At 41.1% G+C, this 20,394-nt stretch overlaps 1 protein-coding gene and 1 long non-coding RNA gene across 4 annotated transcripts in view; one reads left to right on the top strand and one right to left on the bottom strand.

Moving 5' to 3' along the window:
* Nucleotides 1–3,624: 3,624 nt before the first annotated feature.
* Nucleotides 3,625–4,831, bottom strand: LOC132011603 (uncharacterized). Of its 2 annotated transcripts, none has more exons than XR_009402408.1 (2): nt 4,242–4,831; nt 3,625–4,131 (listed from the first exon to the last, which is right to left on the bottom strand). It is a non-coding gene; the product is annotated as an uncharacterized LOC132011603 (long non-coding RNA). The 2 variants fall into 2 exon arrangements; XR_009402407.1 differs by having other exon boundaries at nt 4,409–4,831.
* Nucleotides 4,832–4,971: 140 nt separating this feature from the next.
* ISY1 (ISY1 splicing factor homolog) overlaps nt 4,972–20,394 on the top strand; it is a 29,509-nt gene continuing 14,086 nt past the window's right edge. The window contains exons 1-6 of one of the 2 annotated variants that reach the window (XM_059390429.1): nt 4,972–5,206; nt 9,768–9,790; nt 10,920–10,971; nt 11,953–12,018; nt 13,276–13,318; nt 15,847–15,959. In XM_059390429.1, coding sequence (XP_059246412.1) covers nt 5,204–5,206; nt 9,768–9,790; nt 10,920–10,971; nt 11,953–12,018; nt 13,276–13,318; nt 15,847–15,959 — 300 coding nt within the window. In that variant the 5' untranslated portion in view covers nt 4,972–5,203. The remainder of the gene's footprint in view (nt 5,207–9,767; nt 9,791–10,919; nt 10,972–11,952; nt 12,019–13,275; nt 13,319–15,846; nt 15,960–20,394) is intronic. The other variant, XM_059390428.1, reaches the window with a different exon arrangement.

Below are 20,394 nucleotides of genomic sequence, written 5' to 3'. Positions count from 1 at the left end.
CAAACAGTATCAGGTTTAATGGTTGAGGATATTCTCCAGGCTCAAGCTGACCTCCCAGGAGCCAACCCCTTTTCTTTTTTTCTTTTTCTTTTTAACAGAATGAGCACAAGCAGGGGGAGCGACAGGCAGAGGGAGAAGCAGGCTCTGTTGAGCAAGGAGCCCGATTCGGGACTAGATCCCAGGACCGCAGGATCATGACCTGAGCCAATGGTAGATGCTGAGCCAAGGGTAGATGCTTAACTGACTGAGCCACCCAGGCGTCCCAGTATAGCTGAGTAGATTTATCAGCTTGTTTCCTCCATATAAAATTTGGGGAATTTAACAGCCTTTTTTCATTTTGTTCTTTTTCTGTCCATTGGAGTCCAAGCTGGTAGTACAACCTTATGGGTCTTCTGTGTTTGTGATGGGAATTCACTTCATTAGACAAGAGGCTCCTCCACAGAACTTTCCTGGATAATTCCATCTCTGTCCTGGGTTCTGCTGCAATGATTGAAAGGATTCAGGGGTCACACACCTAATCTCTTACCCTCTCTCCAAAGTGGATGAATATTCTGACCTTTTGATCATTCTAAGGCACTAGAAAAAGGTGGTTCAACCACACCCTTAGCTTTTTCTCCAGAGCAAACTTTCCAGTGAACCTCCTAATTTTAGCATCTTTTGTAGTATGGATAGGCTAAGATTTTCTCAAATCATCAAGTTCAGAATCTGTTTTAACAGTACTTCCTTAGGTTATCTCTTTGCTCTTGCATTTTACTATAAGCATCAAAAAAGAAACCAAAACCCCTCTTAGCTAAATATCCAAGTTTGTCATATACAAATTCCACCTTCCACATAACTAGTCTACAACTCAGCTACATATAGGGATTTCTATCATATAGGGATTTCCCTTTTTTCCAGTTTTTTTAAAAAAGATTTTATTTACTCATTTGACAGAGATCACAAATAGGCAGAGAGGCACGCAGAGAGAGGGGGGGAAGCAGGCTCCCCACGGAGCAGAGAGCCTGATGCGGGGCTCCATCCCAGGATCATGGCCTGAGCCTGAATGCAGTCTTTAACCCACTGAGCCACCCAGGCGTCCCTTTTCCAATTTCTGATAACATTCCCCAATTCCTTCTGAGCCCTCATCAGCAGTGCTTTTAGTGTCCATATTTCTATTTATGTGTTCTCTAAGACACAGATTTTCTCTGTTGAGCTCTTCACTTCCTTCTGAGTCCTCACTAGCAGAGTTGCTATTATCCATGTTTGTACTAACCATTTGCAGAAAGCATTCTAGGTTTTTCCTATCATCCCCATAATCCCTCCAGCCTTTGTCAATTGCCCAGTTCCAAACCACTTGTAGATTTTAACATGCACTGACCTAACATTAGGATTTTTTTTTTTTTAATTTGACAGAGAGATCACAAGTAGGCAGAGAGACAGGTGGCAGCGGGGGGTGGGGGGGAAGCAGGCTCCCTGCTGAGCAGAGAGCCCGATTCAGGGCTCGATCCCAGGACCCCGAGATCATGACCTGAGTTGAAGGCAGAGGCTTTAACCCACTGAGCCACCCAGGCGCCCCTAACATTAGGATTTTTAAATAAAGATTTTATGTATTTATTTGACAGGGAACAGCGAAAAAGCGAGAGAGGGAACACAAGCAGGGGGAGAGGGAGAACCAAACTTCCTGGGGAGCCAGGAGCCTGATGTGGGGCCCTGGGATCATGAACCGAGCGGAATGCAAACGCTTAATGACTGGGCCCCTAACATTAGGCACCCTTAACATTAGGATGTTTTACTTGCATTTTTCTTTAAGTAGGCTCCACACTCAGCGTGGAGCCCAATGCAGGGCTTGAACTCAAGACCCTGAGAGCTAGATGCTTAACCAATTCAGCCACCCAGGATTTTCACCTGTATTGACAGTTACCGAGCACGAAGAAGGGTTTAGTGTTGCCTCATATCAGGATTTCTGTGTGAGATTTTCCGGTTCTTCACGACGGAAGTCAAAACCAACCCTGTAGGCCCAATTCAGCCTGCTGGTCAGTTTACAATTGTTCTGTAGATTAGTGATGTGATCTAATGATAGGTCTCAACTGTAGATGCATAGATAAGTAAGATATTTAGGATTGACACTGGGATGTAAGTACAGAAAATCTTAGCAATACAACAGGCTGTTCAGATTTACAGGGTGGCTGAGAAACAATGTAAGTTGGGGCTGTTGGCACACCAAAAAAGGCAGTATAGTGTCTCTGTTGCTTTACTCATTTGGCTATCCTATCTCACGAGCCAGACCTTTGGGGCAAGATAAGATTCCAATAGGGAAAAGCCTGTAAATCTTAAATTCAGTTATTTAAAGGTCATCAGAGAGACGTCTGGGTGGCTCAGTTGGTTAAGTGACTGCCTTCAGCTCAGGTCATGATCCCAGGGTCCTGGGACCCAGCCCCTCAGCGGGTTCCCTGCTCAGCTGGGAGCCTGCTTCTTCCTCTCCCATTTCCCCTGCTTGTGTTCGCTCTGACAAATAGATTCTAAAAAAAAAAAAAAAAAAAAAAAAAAAAAAAGCAGGCCAAAAGAGTTTTTACAGAGTCCCTGAGGCTGGACCAGCTGACTACATAGACTTCGGTAAGGCCACATAATAGATGTGACTTGCAGATCATGGGGTTTTTGGTTTTAAAATAATTGAGTACTTTACATAGATCTGTTCTGAGCTCCTTATATATAGTTGCTTCTTTTAACAACTCTAAAGCAAATGCCCCAATATCATGAATGAGGAAAAATGAAAATAGAAAGGTAAATACTATTATGGCAATTTCATAGACTAGAAATTAAACACAGAGGTTAAGTCATCTAAGGCTGTCTAAATTGTCTCAAATGAGGAAGGCATAAACGAGATTAGTTGGGTAGCAAAATGAAGGAAGGGTGCTGCGGGCAGAAGGAACAGTATGGGCAGACAGGACCAGTGTGCACAGAGAAAGAAAGGACATTAGCAGACTGTGGCAGGATGAATGGTATCATCAGGATGCTCTTAGTTTACCGTAAGTCCGACTCTTACTGGTTTCTACACTAAGAGTTTATTGGTCTATACAAGTGAAGACTGAGCCGTGGGCTTGAGGCCTTATTCAGCAACTCACTTAGGTCCCCAAATACTGAGTCTTGTCTTGGGAGTCCTTGAGTGGCTGACAGCAGCTCTGGTATTACGTTTGTTCTGACATCCACCCAGCACTGCAAGCAAAGTCTGGAGACTCACTCTGGGTCAGCCTGGGTCTTAAGCCCATCACTCAATCAATATTCATAGGGAGATGACATGGATTGTTTAGCTTAACCTGGACTTCTTATTCTGTTCTTAAAGCTGGGAATGTAGTTTCCTTCCCCTGAACCCTAAGATTCCCAAATGGAGTTCAGGTAAGTGGGTAGGCAGAACGAATGCTGGAAGGACAATCAATATAGGTAATGACTTATGAATCCTGTTTCATATGACCTCTGCATCCTAGTGTCAGGGATTTAATGGGTAAAGATACAGAAGTCTGAGAAACTTCTGTCTCAGAAAACCTCATTTGAGTGAGGAATGACCTTGCTTGTTTGGGATCAACAAGCTTTGTTATGTGTTACTTATGGTAAAGGTTAATAAAGGCAATAAAAGACCCCCCAAATGCAGCAGCTTAAACAAGACGATGTTTATTTTTCTCTCATTCTACAGAGCTAGATATTCCACAGCTGGGAGGTGGCTCTGGCATCCTCACAATTCTTCCATTTCTGAGTTCAAGGTGGCTGTTGCCATACTCGCCTCTCAGCAGGGAAGGGAAAGGGCAAAGGGAAAGGCATGCCCATACTTTTCATGACACTGCCTAAGTGGCAACACAATCCTCTCATTCAATTCCCATTGACTATTATATAATCACAAATCCATAACTAGCTGCCAGAAACGTGGGAAGGTGGAGTCTGGTTGGATGGCCAAACGCCCACCTGAAACTTTTAAGGAGACAACTTGTCCTTACCATGGTTCAGGCATGAGATTCTGGTGTCTACTCTTCCAAGTACTTGTCCTGCCTGATCCTGAACCACAAGTTAGCTGCCTTCCCCTCCGCCTCCCCCCGCGGACTTGTGTCTCAGGTTGGAGCCGAAGTGCTCACCATTGGTTAGGTCTTCTGGCAGAGAAAGGCACTGAAAAGGGAGAGCTGCTGTTACTGGCTTAATTTGCTACCTTCCTTCCCCTGAATTCCACACCACAGCTCTGGACACCATACGGGAGGAGCCCCCAGAACCATACCCACCCATCAAGTGGCCTCTCCCGTGTTCCTGGGTCCTTGTGTAACGATCATCTTATCGTAGCAGTAAGCTCATCACACACTGACCGCCTCTCTCTGGTAGTGCTACACATACCACCTCTCTAACCAACCTCCTTCTCCGAGTAGGTAGCTTTTTCTTCCCCGGTCCTTACATTTTTTACTTTAAAAGAAAGTGACTTCAAGTACCGGTCCAGCTCTGATAAGGCCCGCGATTCCAGAAGAGCTCGGGAAAAGGCCGCACGCAAATGACAGGAAAACGCGAAGGAATTGACGAAGCGCGGCCAGTTCGAACTCCTGGAGAGCACTCGCTCAGCTCTGCCCGAAGAGGCGTTTCAGCGCCCGCTAGCTGGAGTCTGCGCCTTCCACTTCTGGAGCTGCCTACCCTCTTTTGCGCAGGCTGGGAGGACTTCGTTCGGAGGCATGAGGATGAGCGATTTCCACAAGGGCACACTTGCTCTCACCAAAAGAAGCAGAAAGGCGGATGGAGGGATGTGACCTACAGTACCAACACCAAACAGCTCAGTCTCAGTAGCAGCAGGTATCGCCGGCTTCCGCAATACCAATAATTAACGCGAGAAAATTTGCACTTGTTATCGCGAGATCAAAACCAGGGGGCTAAGCCAACCATATCAGTCTCACTACGCAAGCGCAATTTTGCCAACACCCGTCCCGCCCATTTTTCGTGCGCCTGTATTGGTGCAACCTCCAGACTCCTGGGGAGGACCAGCCTTACAGGAGCGCGCTCACTTTTCCTCCACCCCTTGTCAATTCTTCAATTTCACTTCCGGCTCCCCACTTCCGGTCCTCTCCTTTTGCCCTTCCGACAGAAAAATTGGTAGTGCGATCGCCTAGGGTATTTCTGTTCCTGTTAGGGTCCGCCTCGCGGGAGGCGGTGAAACTCCGGGGGCTGGGGCCACGCGGCCCCAAGGCGGCACCCTCGCTCAACCATGGTGAGTTGGGTGGGTGCGTGATGAAGGGGGCGAGCGGGCGGGCTGTGAGGGTTCCCGGCCCCATTCGGGGTGCTCGTGGTGTAGGCCCGCGCAGCCGGGCATCACTGCAGGCTTCAGGCTCCTGGGCTACCTGTAACTTGGGTTTTTTTCTCCTTGCTTCAGCTGTCAGAAGTTGGGGGAGGAAACGGGAACCTCGGGAGCGGAGGAGTTCTCTTTTCCGATAGTGTTTTCATGTCGATCAAGCACTTTAAGTTACCGCTCAGGAAAAGTAAGGCATAGAGAGGCGCAAGGACCGGCCCCAAGTCACGATGCCCGGCATGGGCCCACTTGTTTGTCCCCAAGTCTCATACGGGAGATGAACAGCGGTTGTGACAGTATGTTTCTGGGTTGTTTGATTTATGTGTTCCCGGTCTCTCCCACGAGATACAAACTTCACGAGGTCAGGGTTTTTTCACCATTGCTTTCTTAATGTCTAAAACGGCGTCTGGCACGTTGTGGGTGTTCAGTAATGATTGAACGGATGATATAGTGTTATTGCGTGAGGATGTGATCTCTCTGGAGTGGTCTGTTGGCTTCTCCATTCGTTCAGTAGCGCTCACGACGAGTAAATGTGAGAATGCACATCGCGCTGGTACGAAAAAGTTGCTCATACGTCTTGGTAACCATAATATTTTCATTAAGTGAAGCCCCCCGTAAGAACCACTCTATGCAGTAATAAAGTTGTAGATGTATTTATTACAAGCCCTTGTAGATTAATGAGCCCAAGATCGGAAGAAGAAGAGAAATCAGTGGGCCAGAAGCAGCCCTTTCGGCACATACCTCAATATTATCAAAGCCATCTATGAAAAACCCACCGCAAATATCATTCTCAATGGAGAAAAACTGAAAGCTTTTCCGCTAAGGTCAGGAACATTGCAGGGATGTCCATTATCACCACTGCTATTCAACATAGTACTAGAAGTTCTAGCCTCAGCAATCAGACAACAAAAGGAAATTAAAGGCATCCAAATTGGCAAAGAAGAAGCCAAACTGTCACTCTTCGCATATGATATGATACTATATGTGGAAAACCCAAAAGACTCCACTCCAAAACTGCTAGAACTTGTACAGGAATTCAGTAAAGTGTCAGGATATAAAAACAATGCACAGAAATCAGTTGCATTTCTCTACACCAACAACAGGACAGAAGAAAGAGAAATTAAGGAGTCAGTCCCATTTACAATTGCACCCAAAACTATAAGATACCTGGGAATAAACCTAACCAAAGAGACTAAGAATCTATACTCAGAAAACTATAAAGTACTCATGAAAGAAATTGAGGAAGACACAAAGAAATGGAAAAATGTTCCCTGCTCATGGATTGGAAGAACAAATATTGTGAAAATGTCTATGCTACCTAAAGCAATCTACACATTTAATGAAATTCCTATCAAAATACCATCCATTTTTTCAAAGAAATGGAATAAATAATCCTAAAATTTATATGGAACCAGAAAAGACCTTGAATAGCCAAAGGAATATTGAAAAAGAAAGCCAAAGTTGGCGGCATCACAATTCCGGACTTCAAGCACTATTACAAAGCTGTCGTCATCAAGACAGCATGGTACCGGCACAAAAACAGATACATAGATCACTGGAACAGAATAGAGAGCCCAGAAATAGACCCTCAACTATATGGTCAACTAATCTTCGACAAAGCATGAAAGAATGTTCAGTGGAAAAAAGACAATCTCTTCAATAAATGGTGTTGGGAAAATTGGACAGCCACATGCAGAAAAATGAAATTGGACCATTTCCTTACACCACACATGAAAATAGACTCAAAATGGATAAAGGACCTCAATGTGAGAAAGGAATCCATCAAAATCCTTGAGGAGAACACAGGCAGCAACCTCTTCAACCTCAGCTGCAGCAACTTCTTCCTAGGAACATCACCAAAGACAAGGGAAGCAAGGGCAAAGATGAACTATTGGGACTTCATCAAGATCAAAAGCTTTTGCACAGCAAAGGAAACAATTAACAAAACCAAAAGACAGCTGACAGAATGGGAGAAGATATTTGCAAACGACATATCAGATAAAGGGCTAGTGTCCAAAATCTATAAAGAACTTAGCAAACTCAACACCCAAAGAACAAATAATCCAATCAAGAAATGGGCAGAAGACATGAACAGACATTTCTGCAAAGAAGACATCCAGATGGCCAACAGACACATGAAAAAATGCTCCTTATCACTCAACATCAGGGAAATACAAATCAAAACCACAATGAGATATCACCTCACACCAGTCAGAATGGCTAAAATCAACAAGTCAGGAAATGACAGATGCTGGCGAGGATGCAGAGAAAGGGGAACCCTCCTACACTGTTGGTGGGAATGCAAGCTGGTGCAGCCACTCTGGAAAACAGCATGGAGGTTCCTCAGAATGTTAAAAATAGAACTACCCTGTGACCCAGCAATTGCACTACTCAGTATTTACCCTAAAGATACAAACATAGTGATCCGAAGGGGCACGTTCACCCGAATGTTTTTTTTTTTTAAAAAAGATTTTATTTATTTATTTGAGAGAGAGAGACAGTGAGAGAGAGCACGAGCGAGGAGAAGGTCAGAGGGAGAAGCAGACTCCCCATGGAGCTGGGAGCCCGATGCGGGACTCGATCCCGGGACTCTGGGATCATGACCTGAGCTGAAGGCAGTCGTCCAACCAACTGAGCCACCCAGGCGTCCCTCACCTGAATGTTTATAGCAGCAATGTCTACAATAGCCAAACTGTGAACCTAGATGTCCATCAACAGATGAATGGATAAAGATGTGGTATATATACACAATGGAATACTATGCAGCCATCAAAAGAAATGAAATCTTGCCATTTGCAACAATGTGGATGAAACTAGAGGGTAACATGCTTAGTGTCATAAGTCAATTGGAGAAAGACAACTATCATATGATCTCCCTGGTATGAGGAAGTGGAGATACAACATGGGGGGGCTAAGGGGGTAGGAGAAGAATAAATGAAAGAAGATGGGATTGGGAGGAAGACAAACCATAAGTGACTCTTCATCTCAGAAAACAAACTGAAGGTTGCTGTGGGGAGGGGGGTTGGGAGAGGGAGGTAGGGTTATGAACATTGGGGAGGGTATGTGCTATGGTGAGTACTGTGAAGTGTGTAAACCTGGCGATTCATAGACCTGTACCCCTGGGGAAAAAAATACATTATATGTTTATTTAAAATTTAAAAAAAGAAAAAAAAGAAAAAAAAGAAACAACCCTTTCTGTGGGAGAATATGCCCCAAATTACTGCTTCATACTATACTGTTCAGCCTTGAGGCTCTTCCTTTCTGAACTCGAGCAAGCATAGGGAATCCATCTCTTCATTCCCTAGCAGGGGAGAGGGCTCCCTGGGCCTGGATATTTCTGGATACAGGAGTTGTTGGTTATTTTATAACACTCTAACCATCACACATTTGTATTTGTGGGCCTACATTATCCTGGGTATATTCCCTTATCACATTTATTCACTGGGGGGGGGTAGTTCCAAGAAGTCCCCTCAAGAAGAAGATCCATGGCTCAATTGCTAGCACCTACCATGGTATTTTAAGCATGGAGTAACCATTGAGAAACATTAAATTAAATATTCAGAATCTGTAGGATTTAATGAAATAGGTAGGACACTGCCTCAGCCTTCAAGATGATGGTTTCCCCTGGGAAAGCTGAGCTATTTTATTCCTTAGTAGATAATGTATTCATGTATCCACCCAGCTTTCGCCAAGTTTTTTCCTGTGGTCATTGAAAGGGAGGACCAGAAAGGATACCTAAATTGAGCTCGCTTTTGCTGAGTATAAACTGCATACCTGATGTTTTCAGGTATTTTTCTCATCAAGTCATCATGACATCTCTATGAGATAAGAGGTATGATCCCTATTGTAAAGATGGGAAAACAGACTGCTTCTCAGGACTGGTAAGCTGAGAGTAAAATTCAAGTCCCTGACTCAACAAGTATAAGTATAAGCAGAAATACTTAATACTACAACCCAGAAAACATGTTCTGTGCTTGACACTGTGTTTCAGGGACAATTGTCTTGACACTAGTATGACAATACTTACATAAAACTCAGTTTGGAAAAGCCAGGCTTTTCTTTCTCAAATTCTGCTGGCAGGAAACAGACAGTTGGGATGCTAGGTGGAAAGGACCACAGTAGTTATAAACCAAACAAAAGGTAGCAGCCCCGTTGGGAAGAAGGGGCTACAGAAGAACTTTCTGGGATGGTGATGACACAGATGATACATTTTGAAGGATGGATAGGAGTTAGCCAGATCCAAGAGGGTGGGGATAGTGGAGAGGTAAAGATTTTAGGTGGAGGGAGCAGTGTAAAAAGTCACAGGATTTGGACATCTGTTGATTTTTTTTGCTGTTGTTGTTGTTGTTACAGTGTACATATACTAGTTTTCCTGTAAAGTCAAACTTTATGTTTGTGACTGTCCTTGTGATACTTTTCTCTAAATAGTACATGAAAAAAAGGGTATTTTAAACATGGGCATTTTTCTTCCCTTCTCTCTTAGGCCCGAAATGCAGAAAAGGCCATGTAAGTATCAACTTAATTTTGTTTGTAAATTTTATGTTACTTAATTATCACCACGGAGCTCTTTGTGTGTTTGCTCCTTTTGGTATGTTTCTTTCTCTACATGTGTTAAAATAGTATTCCCATATTTGCTGTTTGTTTTCCCCATTAGTGTTTTCTGACAGATCCCAGAACTTATACTGGTTAAACATTAGCTCACCTGGGGATGGTGCACGGGGTGTGAGAGTGACAACTGGGCACCCCATGATATTAGTCTTTTAACATCTGGATGTGTTGCTCACCACAGTGGTCTGATGCTTGGAGCTCCCCACAGTCTTTACATCCAGTATAAGTAAAATAGTTACTTGGGTGTGCAGGAACACCAGTGGCTTTTTTAAGTCCCTCACTGTTGGAACATGGAAACTCAGAACTACTCTGTGGTGTCATAATCTCTTTCACATTCTCGTGTATGCTCTCTCTTTTTTTTTTTAATGAATAAGTATTATGAAAAAGTATATAATAGGTCCATTTCTTTATCAGTTAGGAAGGACGTTAGGTTTGAGGTTGGTTTTGAGGAGAATAACTACCATCACTTCCAGTGCTTTGACGGAATGTCAGGTGCGAGGCTTTCTGGCCAAGCGTCTGCGATTTCATGTTGTTGGAGCCTTCGTTGTATCCCTGGGGGTTGCACTTTCTATAAGTTTGCTGTGGCTGAACCAAGAAAGACGGCAGATATCTCAGAAATTATGATTCCATGAAAGATTTTGAGGAGATGAAGAAGGCTGGTATCTTTCAGAGTGCAAAGTGATTTCGGAATGTAAAGAATTTCTTTAGGTTGAGTTCAATTGAAGTTTGTCACTGACCTGTGTTCCTAAACTATGAAGCGTGAATATTGGGTTATGGAATTGTTTGCCTTGATAAATAAACAACTAACAAATACTTTGGACAGTTAAAAAAAGTATATAATAATATATATATATACACATATATATGTGTATATATATATATATATATATATATATATATATATATATATATATAATGAATACCTTACATGATGGTCATGAGCCAATCTACCCCATTTAGGAACTTGGGTGATAACTCTGGGAGCAGTATCTTACGGAGTTTTCTCTCTTTTCTCTCTTTCTGATAGGACGGCCTTAGCAAGATTTCGCCAAGCTCAGCTGGAAGAGGGAAAAGTGAAGGTTGGTGTAAAGCTTCCTTGTGAATTGTAAAGTCTCAAGAACAAATGTGGTAAAATTCCCTTCTGAGCAGGCTCGATTTCCTGTTCCTTGTCTGTGCTTGCTGACATTCTTATGAGTCTGTACCTGTGAATTCTATGTGTACCTCCCTCTAGCTGGGGCAGTGTGACAATCTAGCTGCTTGTTCTTCCGCCTCCTTTGTATTATGATAATTAGCTTCCCATATTATCCCAGCTCTGTCTAATATAGGAAGTGCCATGGAGAGCAGCTCTAAAGCTGCATCCAGTGAGTGATCTTAGTTCATGGAGGCTCAGCCAGGTTAAGAATAATATGTACCATTCTTTCAATACTTTTTGTTTTTATTTTTTATTTTTTATTTTTTTTTAAAGATTTTATTTATTAATTTGACAGAGAGAAATCACAAGTAGACGGAGAGGCATCCAGAGAGAGGGAGAGAGAGGGAAGCAGGCTCTCCGCCAAGCAGAGAGCCCGATGCGGGACTCGATCCCAGGACTCTGAGATCATGACCTGAGCCGAAGGCAGCGGCTTAACCCACTGAGCCACCCAGGCGCCCCTACTTTTTGTTTTTAAAGAAAAATTATACACATACATGCTTACAAACACGCACATGTATACACATGTATGTTTGTTCTAAACACCGAAGCCATTATTTCTTAAGATAATATGAATATGCCATGAAATGGATATAACCTAGCTTACTTGGCCATCTCTCTGGAATTTTAAGTAGTTTCCAGTGGTTCATTCTACTAGATACGGTGCAGCCTCTGTATGTATGTTTTTGTATGTATACTTCTTTCCTAAGTAGAGACTGGAGAGTGAAAAGGCTTGAAGATCATCTGAAACTGAAGCTTCAGATGTATTTAGTCCATTGGATGTTTAGTCTTCAGGGCTGAATCAGTTGTGGATGCTGTATAAAGCTGGTAACTAGGACAGTGGCAACATGTGTATTTTGCTTCTTCTTAGGAACGAAGACCCTTCCTTGCCTCAGAATGTACTGAGCTGCCCAAAGCTGAGAAGTGGAGACGACAAGTATGTTCTGGGTGAATCTGGTCTTAGTAGAAGTAACAAGTCTCTAATTGCTTCTTTTTGAATTGAGGTATAATTGATACAGAATGTTACATTGGTTCAGGTGTACAGCATGGTGACACCACAAACATAGCTACCATCTGTACCATAAACCCAATTATAATACCACTGACTATATGCCCTCTGCTTTACCTTTCCCCACGCTGTGACTTAGCATTCTATAATTGGAAGCCTTTACCTCCCACTCCCCTTCATCCATTTTGCCCATCCCCAACCTCGCCCCTCTGGCAAGCATGAGTTGGTTCTCTGTATTTATGGGTCTCTTTCTACTTTTTTGTTTGTTTATTCATTTGTTTTTTTGATTCTGTATATACGTGAAATCACATGGTATTTGTCTTTGTCTGACTTATTTCACTTAGCATAACACTTTCTAGGTCGATCCATGTTGTTACAAATGGGAAGATGCCATTTTTTTTTTTATGGCCAAGTAATATTCCATTGTATATGCCCACCACATCTTCCTTATCCATTCCTCTGTCCCTGGGCATGTGGACTGCTTCCATATCTTGGGTATTGTAAATAATACTACAGTTAACATACATTTTTTTCAAATTAGTGTTTTCATTTTCTTTGGGTAAATACTCAGTAGTGGAAATATTGGATCGTATGGTATTTCTTTCTATTTTTAATTTTTAAGGAACCTCCATACTGTTTTCCAAGGTGGCTGCACCAGTCTATATTCCCACTAAACAGGGGGAAAAAGAAAAGAGAACAGGGTTCTCTTTTCTCCACATCCTTGCCAGCACTTGTTATTACTTGTCTTTTTGATTCTAGCCATTCTGGCAGGTGTAAGGTGAAACCTCATTTTGGTTTTGATTTTGTATTCTGTTGTTTCTTATTATCTGAATGGCTCATTACTAGGATTCTATGGTTTTGTTTTGTTTTGTTTTTAATATTTTTTAAATTTTATTTTTTAAATATTTCTTGAAAGATTTTTATTTATTTGTTTTGACAGATAGAGATCACAGGTAGGCAGAGAGAGAGGAAGGGAAGCAGGCTCCCTGCTGAGCAGAGAGCCTGATGTAGGGCTTGATCCCAGGACCCTGGGATCATGACCTGAGCCGAAGGCAGAGGCTTTAACCCACTGAGCCACGCACGTGCCCCTTAAGTATTTTTAATTACTGATTTTGGATTACATTTGTTCTGTGCTTTCAGACATGTTCAAAAGTCATGAGAATTACCTTTTTTTTTTTTTCACAGATCATTGGAGAAATCTCAAAAAAAGTGGCTCAAATTCAGAATGGTAAGGTAACCTGCCTTTTTTTTTTTTTTTAGATTTTATTTATTTATTTGACACAGAGAGAGATCACAAGTAGGCAGAGAGGAGGGCAGAGAGAGGGGGAAGCAGGCTTCCTGCTGAGCAGAGAGCCCAAAGCAGGCCTCAATCCCAGGACCCTGAGATCATGACCCAAGCTGAAGGCAGAGGCTTTACCCTCTGAGCCACCCAGGCACCCCTAACCTGCCTTTTAAAGTGTTGATTCTCAAATCCACAATTAGATGCGGGGATTTCAGCACTTCTCTCAATAGAACAAGTAGATAGAAAATCAATAAGGACATAGAAGAACTGAACAATAGTGTTAATCAATTTGACATTTATAAAACACTCCAGGAGACATTTGTCAGGATCTGGAGAAATTTCTATTTTTACAACTTGGGTTGCTACTGGTATTTAGTGGATAAAGCCAGGGATGCCGCTAAGTATCCTCCAGTGCCTCCTACAAAGAATTTTTGACCCAAAATCTCAGTAGTGCCACTGTTTAGAAACACAGCTCAAAAGGAAAGTTAAAGCTGAGTAGCCCTATACCTATTAAAAAATAATAAAAAAAAATTTTCTTTTTCTTTCTAAGTAAACTCTGTGCCCAGTGTGAGGCTTGAGCTCATGACCCCAAGATGAAGAGTTGCATCCTCTACTGACTAACTCAGCCAGGCACCCCTGTATCTGTTAATGAAACTGAATTCATCGTTAAAGCCTTCCAGCAAAGAAATCTCCAGGCCCTGGTCAGTTCTACCAAACCTTTAAGGAAGAAATAATACCAATTCAACATAGTTTCTTCCAGAAAATTGAAGGGGAAGGAGAAGGAATACTGCCTCATTCATTTTATAAATTTTAGTATTAGCATTATCATGATACTAAAATTAAAAAAACGACATTATGTGGATAGAAAAAAACTGCCAACCAATACTCCACATGCATGTAGACATAAAAATCTTCAACAGAATATTAGCAAACCAAATCCAGCAATTTATAAAAAGGGTAATAAATCACAACCAAGTGGGATTTATCCTGGGGATGCATTGCTGATTCAGCATTCAAAATTTAATGTAATTCACTTAATCACCATTCTAAAGTTGAGAAACCACATGCCCTTCTCAGTAGATACTGAAAAAATATTTGGCAAAATTTAACTGTTACTCGTGATGAAAACTCCACTGACTGGGAATAAGAGGAAAAAAATTTTTTTAACCCTACCAAAAGACCTATCACTAGTATCATAATTAATAGTGAAAGATTGCATGCTTTCCTCCTAGGGGCAGGAATGAGGTGGATACCTATTCTCACCACTTATATTCTAGGTCATACTGGAGTTCCTGGTCAGTGCAGTAAAGCAAGAAAAGGAAATAAAAGGCACACAGACTGGAAGGGAAGAACTATAATTCTCTGTTCTCAGATCATGTAATTTTCCCTGTAAAAGATCCCAACAAAGCTATAGAAAGATTTCTAAAATGAATAAGTGAGTTTAGCAAGGTCACAGATAGAAGGTCAATACACAAAAATCAGTTCTATTTTTATAACATAGCACTGAAAAATTGGTACTAGAACATTTTTAAAAAGTGCTATTTACAGAACCTCCAAAACACAATAAATACTTGGGTATAAATCTAACAAAACATATGTGCAATCTGTATGCCTTTTTTTTTTTTTAATTTATTTATTTTCTTGAGAGAGAGAGAGTTCTTGGTGAGAAGAGAGAGAGTTTTCTTGGTGAGAGAGAGCTCAAGTTGGGAGGAGAGGGAGAAGCAGGCTCCCCGCTGATCTGGGAGCCCCAATTGGGGCTCAAACCCAATACCCTGGGATCATGACCCAAGCCGAAGGCAGACGCTTAACTGACTGAGCTACCCAGGCACCCCTGTAATCTGTATGCTTAAAATTACAAAGCACTGATAAAGGAAATCAGAGATGACCCCAGCACATGAAGAGATACACAACATTCATGGATGGGAAGCCTCAGCATATAACATTGACGAAATCCCAGTAGGATTTTTTTTTCTTTGTGAATAGGTTACCAGATTCTTTTCTACATTTTTTTAAAAAAAGATTTTATTTTTTTATTTGAGAGACAGAGATCTCAAGTAGGCAGAGAGATAGGCAGAAAGAGAGGGGGAAGCAGGCTCCCTGCCGAGCAGAGAGCCCGTGAAGCTTGATCCCAGGACCCTGGGATCATGACCTGAGCTGAAGACAGAGGCTTTAACCTACTGAGCCAACCCAGGCGCCCCCACTGAGACATTCTAATAGGTGGATAAACGGAACTGCAGGATTGCTTCAGTTAGGAGGAGGAAGTTGTTTTTCAAGGATTTATTTTTCCCCCTGTGCTTGTGAGAGCTCTGTTACTAATCCTTGTTTTTCCTTTATTTGGGTGTTGATGGTTTTTCTTATAAACTTAAATGAGTATTTTTGTACCGGATACTTTTATAAGTGTTGACGTTCATTTTTAAGAGTATAACATTGAGTGCTATTTTGAAGAAACGATATTAATGTTTTTTGTTTTCTAGCCGGTTTAGGCGAATTCCGAATTCGTGACCTGAATGATGAAATTAACAAACTGCTAAGAGAGAAGGGACACTGGGAAGTCCGGATAAAGGAGCTGGGAGGTCCTGATTATGGAGTAAGTAAGCAGTGGTCTCAGAGGATCTTGGGGGTAAGCGAGCGAGCTTTTTGGGCAGCTGGGTAACTTTGAATCCCCTGCAGCCCCTGGCCCATGTCTGCCACAGAGGAGGCACTTGAGGAAGGAAGGAATGAAAGACGGCTTGGAAAGTGCCCGTTGGATGTGGACAGGAAGCATGGGTAGGATAATCCTTAAAGACCCTATAGCACAGCCCTCAGAGCAGACAAGGCACCTGAGTTTAGTGCCCAGATGTTCTTGAGTAAGCCACTTAATCTCTCTGGGCCTTTTGTTTAAAATGACCCTAGTCTTGGGGTACCTGGCTGGCTCAGTCAGGGGAGCATGTGACTTTTGATCTTGGGGTTGTGAGTTTGAGCCCCATGTTGGGTGTAGAGATAACTTAAAAGAATAAAAGTCTTAAAAAACCAAAAATGACCATGGTCCCTTTACATCATCTTCGAGCCTCTTGGGAGTCGGGGCAGCCATTGTTGGGTTCTTTCCTAGAGGGGGCTTTGAGGGCCCTCCATTCTTTCCTTTCTTTGGACATTCATAAATACAGTAGTCTAGACTGGCTGTCAAGTTTTTAGGACCATGACCCATTATAAAACACACACATAATACAGACTCTGTCAAAACCCAATACATACAAAAATGTACCGAAAAAATTCGTGTTGATGCATGTTGAGATTTTTCTGTTCTGTTATATTTTGACTTAAAAAATTGATGATTGTGACCCCCTTAATTGATTTCATGACCCACTCATGGGTCTCAACTTTAAAAAATACTAGCCCAGAGCCCACCCCATTGATTCGTTTGTGAAGAGGTCTACCTCAGGTCATTTGACCTGTTCCACTAGTTGTAATGTGTTACACAGGAAGTAGGTGAAGTTTTTCTAACCTGCTGGTATTCTTACTTTTATGAAACTTTAACACCTAATTCTCACTTAAGTACCTGGTGTGCAAATGAAGAAGAGGCATTCATGTTTCTTTTTTTTTTTTTTAATTTTTTTTAAGAGGCATTCATGTTTCTTGAGCCCTGGTTTTGTTCTTGGCACCGTGTGAGGAACTGTCTCACTTAACTCTTGAGCCGTTCGGTGATGGTGATCTTGTGTGTCCTGTCGGACAGCTTTAAAGTAATGCAGAGGTTTGCTAACCCTCCCGGAAAAGTGACCTCAGAAGCAGTAAAAAAATTACTATGTAAGATACTCTTAACTGCCACCACCCAAAATTAAAATTTTCAGTGTTATTTTTTACTGAAATATAGTTGACACATAATATGACATTTCAGGTGTACCACATAGTGATTCAGCAACTCTTGTATATACATTATGCAATGAGCATTGTTAACCATCTGTCACTACATAGTTATTATATTATTGACTAGATTTCTTGAAAAAATTGATTAAGAAATTCCAGTATAATTACTTTCAGGTGCATAATACAGTGACTCCACAGTTCTGTACATTACTCAGTGCTCACCATGGTAAATATACTCTTAATCCCACTCACCTGTTATACCCATTCTCCCTCCCAGCTCCACTCTAGTGACCCTCAGTGTGTTCTCAGTATTTAAGAGTTTGGTTTTTTGTTTGTTTCTTTTTTTAGTTTGTTCATTTGTTTCTTAAATTCCACATATGGGGAAAGTCGTGGCATTTTTTTTTTCCCTCTAATTGACTTATTTTACTTACCATGATACCCTACAGATCCATCTATGTTGTTACACATGGGAACATTTCTTTCATTTTTATGGCTGAGTAACAGTCCATTGTGTATATATATATTTCTATTTATATATATTTCTTTATATATATGTGTGTGTGTGTGTTTGTGTATTCCATGTCTTCCTTATCACTTTAACAGTCAGTGAACCCTTGGATTGCTTCCATATCTTGGCCACTATGAATAGTGCTACAATAAATATAAGAGTGCATATATCTTTTCAAATCAGTGTTTTTGTTTCTTTGAGTAAATATCCAGTAGTGCCATGACTGAAACATACAGTAATTCTATTTTTAATTTTTTTAGGAACCTCTGTACTGTTTTCCACAGTGGCTATACCATAGTGTGAATTCCCACCAGCGTCCAAGAGGGTTCCTTTTTCTCCACATCTTTGCCAACAGTTGTTTCTTGTATTTTTTATATTAGCCATTCTGACAGGTGTGAGGTGATATCACACACTGTGGTTTTGACTTATATTTCCCTGATATGTGTGATGTTGAGCATCTTTTCAGTGTGTCTGTTGGCCATCTTTATGTCTTTGGAGAATGTTCCTGTCCTCTGCCCATATTTTAATTGGATTATTGTTTTTGGGTGTTGTTAATTTCTAATATTTTGGATATTAACCTCTTTTTTTATTTGGATATTAACCTCTTATTGGATATATCATTTGCAGATATCTTCTCCCATTCAGTGATTGTCTTTTAGTTTTGTTGACTGTTTCCTTTGCTGTGCAGAAGCTTTTATTTTGATGTAGTCCCAGTAGTTTGTTTTTGCTTTTATTTCCTTTGCTTCAGGAGCCCTATCTAGAAAAATGCTGGTATGGCTGATGTCAGAGATATTACTGTCTGTGCTCTCTTCTGGGACTTTATGGTTTCAGGTCTCACTTTTAGGTCCTTAACCCATTTTGAGTTTATTTTTATGTATGGTGTAAGAAAGCAGTCCAGTTTCATTTTTCTGCATGTGACTGTCCAGTTTTCCAAACACCGTTTGTTGAAGAGACTGTCTTTTTTCCGTTGGATATTCTTGCTTCCTCTGTCATGCATTAACTGACCGTCCAATCCTAGGTTTATTTCTGGGCTCTCTGTTGTGTTCCATTGGTTTATGCATGTTTTTTGTCACAGCCCTACTGTTTTGATTTATTATAGTTTTGTAGTATATCTTGAAATGTGGACTTCAGCTTCGTTTTTCTTAAGATTACTTTGTCTATTTAGGGTTTTTGTGGATCTAAATAAGTTTTGTAATTATTTGTTCTAGTGTTTTGAAAAACATTGCTGATATTTTGATAGGGATTGCATTAAATCTGTAGATTGTGTTGGGTAATGTGGACATTTTAACAATATTAATTCTTCTTGTACATGAGTGTGAAATGTTTTTTCATTTGTCTCCTTCAATTTCTTTTTTTTTTTTATAAGATTTTATTTATTTGACAAAGAGAGAGATCACCAGTAGGCAGAGAGGCAGGCAGAGAGAGAGGGGGAAGCAGGCTCCCCACTGAGCAGAGAGCCCGATGCAGTGCTCGATCCTAGGACCCTACGATCACCTGAGATGAAGGCAGATGCTTAACCCACTGAGCCTCCCAGGTGCCCCAAATCTTCAATTTCTTTTATCAGTGTTTTATAGTTTCAGAGTATAAGTCTTTGACTTCTTGGGTAAGTCGATTCCTAGGTATTTTATAATTTTTGCCGCCATTCAACATCAGTGTTTTAATATATTTCTTTTTAGAGTTTTTTTTTAAGATTTTATCTTTAAGTAATCTCTACACCCAACATGGGTGTTGAACTTTACAACCCAGAGGTCAAGAGTTGCATGCTGTACCGATTCAGCCAGCCAGGTGCCCCTTTTTCTAGAGTTTTTTAATGCTTACCAATTCTATTTCCATTTTCTATGTGTAAAAGTAATACATTTAGAGTCCTAGTTTCACAAGATGAGAGGAGTTCTGGAGATGAATGGTTGTGAGGGTTACATGATAGTTACAAACGTATTTAATGTCACTGGACTGTCCACTAACAGTGGTTAAGATGGTACATTTTGCTATCTATATTTTACCACAATAAAAAAGAAAAGAAAAAGTAGTACATTATCATTAAGGTCAGAAAAGTATAAAGTAGCAGAGCATTCAGTCGGAATGTCATTACCTGGATGCAACTTGAATAGTTCCTTCTGTTGTTCTTCTGTGAATGCCATTGACTGAGATCGCACTTACTGTCTGTACAACTTTGGTTGTAGCATTTGTGCTTCTTTCCAAAATGGTAGCATTGGTTATGTAGATACTACATAGTTCTGTGCAAAAACAAACAAAAAACAAAACAAAAAAAGAGCAAGAGAGAAAATATAAAAATTATAAAATATTTAAAACTTTGTTATGTTTTCTGCATGATATAGAGTATGTTATATTTTTTTAGCCCACAGAGCTGCTACTGACATTTTCTACTTATCTAACTTTTATCCTATGAATATATATGTTCATTTTTACAGAGATTATTTCTTATTCTAACCAGATTATTTCTTACTCTGCTTTGTTCACGTAACAAAGTATCACTTAACAAAGTGTATCAGCAGCATATTTTCATGTCAGTAGTCATTTGTAGGGGCGCCTGGGTGGCTCAGTGGGTTAAGCCGCTGCCTTTGGTTCAGGTCATGATCTCAGGGTCCTGAAATCGAGTCCCGCATTGGGCTCTCTGCTCAGCGGGGAGCCTGCTTCCTCCTCTCTCTCTCTCTGC

Source organism: Mustela nigripes, chromosome 2 (genome assembly GCF_022355385.1).
Source record: "Mustela nigripes isolate SB6536 chromosome 2, MUSNIG.SB6536, whole genome shotgun sequence".
Lineage (NCBI taxonomy): Eukaryota > Metazoa > Chordata > Mammalia > Carnivora > Mustelidae > Mustela > Mustela nigripes.
Note: the sequence above shows the minus strand (reverse complement) of the source record. Positions and strands in the feature narration are given on the sequence as shown.